Source organism: Merops nubicus, unplaced genomic scaffold, assembly GCF_000691845.1.
Source record: "Merops nubicus isolate BGI_N331 unplaced genomic scaffold, ASM69184v1 scaffold49341, whole genome shotgun sequence".
In the NCBI taxonomy this organism is placed as follows: Eukaryota; Metazoa; Chordata; class Aves; order Coraciiformes; family Meropidae; genus Merops; species Merops nubicus.
In genome coordinates, this window is record NW_008589895.1 from 6660 (window position 1) to 16173 (window position 9514).

The 9514-nt window shown below is 43.3% G+C and overlaps 1 protein-coding gene across 1 annotated transcript in view; it reads right to left on the minus strand.

Moving 5' to 3' along the window:
- IDH1 (isocitrate dehydrogenase 1 (NADP+), soluble) overlaps positions 1-7342 on the minus strand; it is a 9151-nt gene extending 1809 nt beyond the window's left edge. The window contains exons 1-5 of the mRNA XM_008949718.1: positions 7208-7342; positions 5292-5583; positions 4173-4278; positions 1516-1693; positions 906-1057 (exon numbers count right to left, since the gene is read on the minus strand). Coding sequence (XP_008947966.1) covers positions 906-1057; positions 1516-1693; positions 4173-4278; positions 5292-5583; positions 7208-7329 — 850 coding nt within the window. The 5' untranslated portion in view covers positions 7330-7342. The remainder of the gene's footprint in view (positions 1-905; positions 1058-1515; positions 1694-4172; positions 4279-5291; positions 5584-7207) is intronic.
- Between the last annotated feature and the right edge of the window lie 2172 nt (positions 7343-9514).

Below are 9514 nucleotides of genomic sequence, written 5' to 3' on the forward strand. Positions count from 1 at the left end.
AACCATGGTATAGACAGGCAGACATTCTTAGTGTTCTTAGACAGGCTTAGTATTCTTACCTAACTTGCTGTGCAGATTTTTACCAAAAAGGTGCACCATGAGAACAAAGAATCCCAAATAAGCAGTGTTGGGCTGGGCTGCAAATTATCTTCCCCACAGGGTGACAGGCAACAAACCTACTTCATATCAACAGCATCTGCTCTAGTGAAAGAACTAAGAGCTGACACAACTAGATGTTCACATTGCTTCTAATCCTGTAGGCTTCAGAGATCTGTCTTTGAAAGCATCTTTGTCCATCAGTCCAACACACATCCTTGTTTTATGTCAGGCAGTTTACTGGCATTGCTTAAGGAAAAGCATATTACATAAAACCACATAGCTTGTCCTGTGGGTTTGTGCATTCATATTTGTATTGGCACCAGGCAGCTTGGTTCTACAGGATTTTGATCAAGCACTACAGGTCTGTAAATTTAAAAATTGCAGTGTCTCTTTACACCTGACAAGTAGCTTTAGGTCCTAAGGGTTTTATTACTTACCTGTAGAGCCCCTGCCAGTATGCTCAACACCAGTCAGCTTAACTCAAGCCATCAGTGACAGAATCCCAGCTGTCTGGACAACTTCTATTACAATGGAAAGCCTATCAGTCATTATGCTGATAGGAATCAGTAAAGATGTGCAAACTCAGTAAAGAAGTGCAACTACACAGTCTACACTCAATGGATTTTCTGGTAAAAGTGAAACTAAAAATGCTTTGCCTTCCTGGTATCTCCACGACTGGTCACAGGTTTGAAATTTAAATTCCAAGACTCAACATCACCTTGTGGGCCATTTTATAAGATATGAAACAAGGTAACAAGAGACTGCTACTGAGCCTACTTCAGTGTAGCACAGGAAACATCTCATACCTTGCGCAACAGAGTCAGACTGCACATCCCCATCATAGTTCTTGCAGGCCCAGACAAAGCCTCCTTCAGATTTCAGGGCCTGAGCAACCATGTCATCAATGAGCCTATGCTCATACCAGATCTTTTTGGCTTCAAACTTGGATTTGTATTCTCTAGAAAACAAAAAACAGAACACCTTGTCATATAGATAAAAGCAGAGATTACACAATTTGTGCAAGTAATTGCACATACTGAAGTGCATAGAGATAAGAGTAAAAATAGCCTGCAAAACAACTTCAAAGACATCTCAATCCTATTTTTTTTCCCCAACCCCCTGCTTGCTTTGCTAGGCCACTGCAAGTCTGCTTTAGAATCACAGAGGAGCCCACAGAGTATCTGTGACTGTTAGGAGAGATGAACACCGCAGCCACATTTAGCAGAGCTTTAAACACCAAGTACTGTGTCCTGCAGCACAAGTAAAACTGACAGGGAAAGCACACAGCCCCCTGCAAAGTGCTGCTGACTGTCCGAAAATGCTGGATTAACTGGAGCAGCTCACAAGGCTGAAGAGGATGTTCCTGCTGCAGACTTATGCACAGTGTACATACTAATACACAACTATCCTAGTTACCTGTCATAGATCTCTTGGAAGATATCTTTAAAGCGACCATCGTATCTCTTCAGGATGGTGTTCTTGGTGCTCATGTAAAGTGGCCAGCCTTTAGACAGTGCCATCTGGAAGGAACTGTGGGCAAAATCCTTGATAGACTGATCAAGATTGTACATTCCCATGGCTACACCACCACAGCCTGTTAGTGGAGAAAGAACAGAGAGGAATCAACTAGATTTAGTTTTGGTTAAGGATTTGAGAGTCTTCGTCATGGCATACTCTGGCAGGCAGGCTGGTGTTATCCCCAGGTATCTTAATACAGTTCTCAATTTAAGGCTGGTTCTTTCAGGAGAAAATTCACTTTGCATTATCAGCTCAGAGCTCCAGCAGTTCTGAGACACATGGATAGGAAAGTGGTTTTGTTTTACAGCTAGGTACCTCTGAATGCTGTGATCTAATACCTCTAAGAAGTTTCTCCCTAATCCAGCCTAAGCAAAGCCTAATCCAGCAGCAAAACTGACAGGGTGAGTGTGCTTGAACTCTTCCAAGCCAGGTAAGTAACAGAGCAATTTTGTTACCACAGCAGCAGGCAGAGCTAGAAGTGGGACTGCCCCCATCTTAAGTGCTTTGTACTTTCAGGGTCTGACTGCACTGCAGAACTAACTCCAGCAGTCAGAGGCTGTTTTGCCTAGCTCAGGTAAACAAGTCCCCACATGCATTACTGCATCTTTTCAGCATGTGTGACTGGCCTATCCCACAGCCTGGTTTCACCTGCTCAGCCTTGTTTCTAGCAAGTTGTGGGAAAGAACATTCCAGTCATCTTGGTGCAAGGGAAAGACCCAAGAAGGCTCTGAGGAACTATCAATACTCACATGACTTAGAGTGTGCAATGCAGATGTTTTAGCACCCTGAATGGAAGTGCCTTAAACTTACAGCCCAGCTCACCCTGGGGGAGAGCAGCATTCAGGTCATAGGGGGGGCTCATTTGGGGTGAAAGTAGGGTCTAGGGCTTCATGAAAAAGCTTTGCCATCTTCAGAGCACTGCTCTGTGTTTCTAGTAAAAAGCAGATACCATGTACTTAATTTTTTTAAAAAAATTATTTCTGAAAATACCTTTTCCCAATATCCATTTGTCCTTCCCTCCAGATGGTTGCTACTATATGGACATGCATGCAGAATGAAGAACAGAAGCCAGAGGAGGTTTATATGCTAGCCAAGATAGCAAGGTCATTTAAAGTTGATATTGGCAGGGAATGAAATTCCTGTTGTTTCCAGTGAAAATGTCCCCCTGCTCCCCTAAGTGAGTCAAGGGCAGAACAGGGTCTGGATGATTACAGAGTCTGTGCCCTTTGGCATCATGGCTTCATAGTTCCTGGATGGCAGCTATTAAGTTCTATTCAAGTATTTGCATATAGGTAAAAAAACCCCAACACCTTATTGCAATCATACAATCTTACTGCCTAATAAGATCTCTTGATTCAGTGTCAAGGTTGAACCTAGTACAGCAATATGACAAGCTTCCCTTATGCTTTGTGGAGATGCACTGGCACAACAGTTATCTATGGGGAGGGGAATTCCCCCAGAGCAACTGCAGTCATCTGCCATCTCTGCACTCCCTTGCTTTCTGCTCACTGATGCACCACAGAGCAGTGAATCAGACTGACATCTGGAACTGCCAGACGTCTCCAGTACAGGCTCACCAGTCACCTCCCAAATGAAAACAGACTAGGACTGGCAGCAAAGCAGGTGAACTCCAGATGAAAGGCTGTGCAACAAAAAGATAGTAGAGATTTATGCTCCTGTGAGCAAGGGTGCCAGAGAAATCAAGAACTGCAAAAGAGGGTCATATGGCAATTTTGGTATCTATTTGCCAAGCCATCTGCATAAAAACTTGGATACTGTGGTTTATGTGGATGTGTTAGGTTTTTGTAGCTAGAAACAAAACATGGCATACTCACACACATAGGTCACTATAAGGCTTCAAATCCTGAACCCTTTGGTCACCGATAGGCAAGACTTGTGCGATGTTCTCCTCAATCCTGCTCCTACATGTTCTAGGAATGTGTGTGTAATTGTTTTAATGCAACAAAGCCCAGCAATGTCAGGACTCTTCCTCCTGAGCCTAGCAATGTCTACAACCAGCACAGCAATATTGCCAGGAGGGACACCAACACCTTTGGGACTGTGTCTGTTAAAACAAGCCTACAGTCAGCACTCTTGCTAAATCTCCTTTCCACCTTGCAGAGCAGGTGTCAGTTCTCATTTCTATTGGGAAAATGGACTGCTTAATAAAGAAGGGTACAAAATGCAAAGGTATATACAGCCCAGTAGGACAAACTAAATCCAGAAAGAATTATACCCAAATGGTTCTCAAATGTATCACCCCTTAGATCAAGCTTGTTTAGACAGCAAGTTTCCCTCTGATCAAACAATCATACATGCTGCCCAGAGTCATCATACACAGAATGTGACATGAGGTCAGTCTAGTGTGACTATGTTTGATGTGCCTCTTCAATCTCAGGAGGATTTCAAGGAACTTTCAGTACTTCCCAGATAAGTGAAGAAAGCCCAAACCTTCTCTCCGACTCATATTTTACAAAACAGATCTGGCTGATAAGTCAAGGCTGAATTAAACAAAAAAATGTAAGTTTTAATCATAACCTAGAGATTATACCTACTTTCAAAGTTATGGACCAGATATGTGACTGGTTTGCCTCCACCTTCTGGAGTGTAGGTCATCTCTACTTTTCCAGGCCCAGGTACCACAAAATCAGTTGCTCTGTACTGTTAAAAAAAAAAAATAAAATTGCAGAGATGACTTTACCTATCAGTAGGAGAGAACCATAGAAGACAACCTGCTTTTGGGAAGACAGGGTGCAGAAAAATCTGAACAGCTAACTAAAAATCCCACTGAACAGGCTATGTTTACCCAGCCATGTGGTCATTGGATTATTTTATTAGAGATTAGAAAGACAAGTAGTCAAGAGCCCATGTGTTTTAGAACAGATATTTCTTTTTAAGGAAAAAAAGCTTACAGATTCTTGGGTTCCATCAGATGGAGGAGTATGTATTTTTGCAAATGCACATAAGTTTTAAAGTGCAAGGTATCCAGAGTGTTGTGTGGTCTGAGTAGAAAGGCTCCTCTCCCTGCCTCAAAAAAATCTGTTCATATCACAACTACTGATATCAAGAATAAGGGGGAATCATGCAGCACTTTAACAAAAGCCATTATTTGTACCATTATATCACATTTGAAAGGCCAATCTGTAGTAAGAGTTCTTTGAGTTCTGTAAACGGGTATGCATTTTGCTCCTCTGAGCTACACAGACTCAAAAGAGCCAACACATACTTCAAGATTTTAAATGATGTCTCATCTTCCCAACTACCCTGAACAGTGCTATATATAAGTTTATATTTCCTTGAAATTCATCATCCTTTCACACACTTTTCCTCCTATTGTGCAAATCAGTTCCCCGAGCTGTTCTGAAGTTACAGAATTGCCTTGCTCATATGTCCTTTCCATGTGGGTTATACTCTGTGTTGAGGTACAATCCTACCTAATCCAAGCACAGGCCCCTTAATGCTGTATATACAGCTACACTGTCTAAGGAGGAGAGTCATGAAGCAGGCTCTCCCACACCTCACCAGGGGCTCTGCAAAGTGCTAGCAAGCACCAATGCCCAGGTGGAGTGCAAGGGATAAAGCAGCAGCACAGGGATGTCTCTCTCTTTCTCTCTGTACCAGTCAGGACTAGGCCCCTCCAGATAAAAAGAAGGGTAAGTACTGAAGTGACTCACTTGGTCCCCATAAGCGTGACGGCCAATGACAATGGGTTTCACCCATCCAGACACCAGCCGGGGAATGTTCTTGCAGATAATGGCCTCCCTGAAGACAGTGCCACCAAGGATGTTTCTAATTGTACCGTTGGGGGACTTCCACATCTGCTTCAGCTTGAACTCTTCCACTCTCTTCTCATCAGGAGTGATGGTTGCACACTTTATGCCAACATTGTATTTCTTTATGGCTTCAGCAGCTTCCACAGTTACTTTATCATTTGTAGCATCACGATGCTCAATGCCCAAGTCATAGCTGAAACAAATGCACAAAGACAGTTAGAACTGCCCAGGACATTTGTTCACATCCAACAGGAGAGAAACCAGACCGCCTGTGTGCTTGTGAGTGTAGTTTCAGCACTGCCATAACCAAAGTTATCCCTCTTCCAATGCAAATGCTGCTGGAGTGGAAGAAAACTTAGGCTCATTTGCTGATACATTTGCTGCTGATGGGAGTCTGGTGAAAGAACAGCTTTACTTCAGGGCTGAGGATCTCTACTAGCATGGGACATAGCCAGCATCTCTTCTGCTTTCCCTTCTGAGCTTCCTGGCAATGGAAGCTTTCAGTCTGGGATTCTAACAGCATGGAACAGCACAATCCCCAGATGAATATGGGCCTTTATTTCAAGCCCCTTGTACTAAGGGCTCTGGTTTCCTTCATATACTGACCTTACAAAGCTACACTAGGCTTCAAATCAAAAACTGCTTTTACAATGGACCCACAATCCTGCTCTGGCAGCAAACTGGCCAATACTGCCCTCAGAGGAAGCACGTTCCCCACACTCACTGTTTTAAGAGCTTTTAGAGAACAACGTGTGCCAGCAGGGGACAGCTCTGAAGCATAGCCAGCTGTACACAAATGTAGCCATTGTGCTGCCTCAGTCAGGGGTCTGCTTTCCCTCCTCTCATCCCTCTTTGAAAAGGCATGTTCTCCAGACTGTGTGCATGTATTATGCTGCTGGGCTCCTGCTTGCTTGGTTCTCAACACCAGCAGCCAGAAAGCCTGATGTAGGTGGCATACAAATGACTCCAGGAGCAGGGGAAAAGGTCAGATTTATGCACTTAATGGCAGATACCACTGAAGGCCTCTGTCCACATGGCTAGGAGCAATGCAGCTGGATGACAGCTCAGTGGCTAGAAAGGGAAGAGATTATTTGTTTTATTTGACCAGATGCTGTAGATAGCATGTCCCTTTTGCCATACCAGCTGCTAGTATTTGTTTTTTCCAGGATGGGTGTAGGAGCACAACCTAGGCTCATAATCGCAACAGATAGCTCACACTCCCAGTAGCAGAGCTCAAGCTCACATACCTCAGGGCAGAGTCCATGCCCTATATGCACCCTTTTGCTCTCTGAACAGATGCTCAAACAGAGATGGCAAAAAGCCATAAACCTGTTCAGAGTCCACAGATCCTAGGCATCAAGTCAGGGAGTGACTGAAACACCTCCTGTTAGGCTGCAGGAAGCCATGCAAACTGCCTAGGTGCTGGAAAGCCAAGACAGAGGAGATAAACACAGACCATGCCTGTGAGAGACCTTCTTAAGAGGCACAGTAAAGGAGGAAAAAACAAACACTAATTCAACAACTCAGCATTCACTGCTTTGTGCCATGAGGAATCCCAGAGGGGCTGCCAACAGACTTTGACAAAATACCTTCACCATGAGCCCACGTTTTCCAGAGTATTAAGTAAGTAAGGTGGCCTTTAGGTAAATTAACCAGAGGAGTTTGCTGGGAACTTGACCAGTATAAGATGGGCTAGCTAGCCTCTCTGCACTAGTGCAGGAGGAGCTGTCAGGCTTCCAGTGCTAAGCAAAACTTGATGAGTACCTAAGGACACATGCAAATTGCAGCACAAAGTGGCTGTGTCAAAGAGCTGTTACCTGTGCAAATCCAGGTCTACATAAGGAAAAATCAGCTTTTCTTTAATCAGTTCCCAGATGACTCGTGTCATTTCATCTCCTTGCATCTCTACAACAGAGCCTCCATGGATTTTTTTAGACATCTTGAGCTGCAATAGACAAACCACTTCAAGTTAAGTTAGAAATTGCCAACATATATCACTAATACATGTATACTGCATTTTTACAAAACAACCAGAAGAGACATAACAACATAGCATACAGGATCTCTTCTAGAAGTCTTGAAAATTACCACAGTTTATCCCTAGTTGCATGCTAAATGGCAGTTCTCTTAAAGCCCCAGCTCCTAGGGAGATCTATTTGAGGATAAAAATATAGATTAATATTTGAGGTTTAAGGACATGAGCTTTAATCATGGTGGCAGAAAAGAATTTGTAGGTGTGACCAAACTCTTCCCCCAAAGTCCAGAGTAACAGATGAGCACCGTTTATTTTTAGATTTCATGAATTTTAGTCTAGTTGCCTGCTTATCCTTTTTCTGGAAAAAAAAAAAAAAAAATGGGGTTAATGGACATTATTTTAATGACAGCTCATATTGCTGGTACTATTACTACGTTGTCAGTTTCTTTATTAGCTTCCTTTCCCAAGAAGGAAGGAAGCAGGTACAGAAATCCAAGGGCCACATCAAGAGTGCTTTCTGCTGGCAAGCTTTATTTCTGCTGTTAAAATAAATATTGGACAGATTGTTTTCTGTCTAAACCAGAGGTTTCCCAATATATTTGTTTGCAAAGCCTAAAACAACAAACCTGAACTCTGCCCTTCTGTTTGTACTTTGCTCCTTTACAAAACCCAACCCCAAGAGCTACTGAACTGCTCTAACAGGGTCCTGCTTTCTAACAGCCACAGTTTCTCAGTTCTCAGCTCTGATTATGCAAGAGCTATGACTTGGCAAGTTCCTCCTCCCAAGACAGCCCCATTCTTGCATGCAGCTGTTAGGATACTACAGTAACATAGCAAGACCTTGTGTCTGAGGTTGCAGCCTTACAGATAACAAAGTCCATGAATGGTTTTATCTAATATGAGGGGTCCTACTGCACACAGAGTCTATTCATCCAGATGAAATTATTCAGAGGTGTGAGGTTTGCAGTACAAGGGCCCTAGGTTACAAGCACATGGGGAGACTGCTCCCTGGTTTTTTTTTTTTTTTTTTAAATTAAACTAACTTGTACTGTACTTCCAAAACATAATCCATTAAACATTTTGTTTAGGAAGAGAACAAACTTCCTAAATTATGTTCTAGCTACTGAATCAAGCTTTTCCAAGCTTTTTAAAGAGCCAACACTAGAACTAAGACAAGGATGTAAGCTACTGAGACTCTATTCACTATGGGCCCATGAACTGGGAAAGTTAACTAGCCTGAGGCACTCTTAGATGAAAAAAAAAAATTACATCTTGGCTTATATTAGGCCTCTCTAGTCTTCATGTAAAACTTTAACTTCACTTTACCACACTCTTTGTGAACTCATTTTATTTATGCATATATTTTGGGTCTCATTTTCAGTTGGGACTATCTAAACAAGGCCTGTATCACACTCCCATAGGCTAGACACAGGATTACTCCTCAGGAGAACTCTAGTTTGCTTTTGGCACTTACAGTCTGATTCGTTTAAGCCAAAAGGTACACAGACACCCACCCAGCATCACTGGTTTTGAGGTTTGGCCCCTACTTAAGGCAAATCAGACTATGTCAGTCATAGCAACACATTTCGTAAAGCTGGCTTCAGACCTCTATGGTGCTGCAGTCACAAGGGGAACACAAAGGTACACGAGATGCACCTCCACTGACACGTGGAAACAGCAGCTTTTTAAACAACTCTGACAGCATCCTGCATATTTGTCTCATCATGGCCCTGTTACTCTTCCCCTCCTCAAACACTGATGTCCCCAGTTTCTCTATGTACAGGGGCCTACGTACTCCCTATTTCTCTGTGTACAGGGTGTGTACTTCCACACATCAGAATCAAGACACCAAGAGGTTCCTCTAGAACGCACACATTCCCTAGAGTTCAATTCTTCCTGTAAGTCTTCCCATTTGATTTCATACTCTCCAGAAACGCCAGAAGTCATCAAGATCCTTCTCCCCCAGCAAACCTTCTCTAAGTACGCTTAACCCAGGCACTTAGCCAAGGCAGCTTAGAGGAAACTTCTGAAATTTCCAAATACTCCCTGTTCCTCAGGAAGGACTCGGGGCCTACAATCAATAATGCCACTAACCCGGACCTTGCCGGCACTCGGGTTTCTCCCGCACCGCCCCGGAGCCCACCCCGAC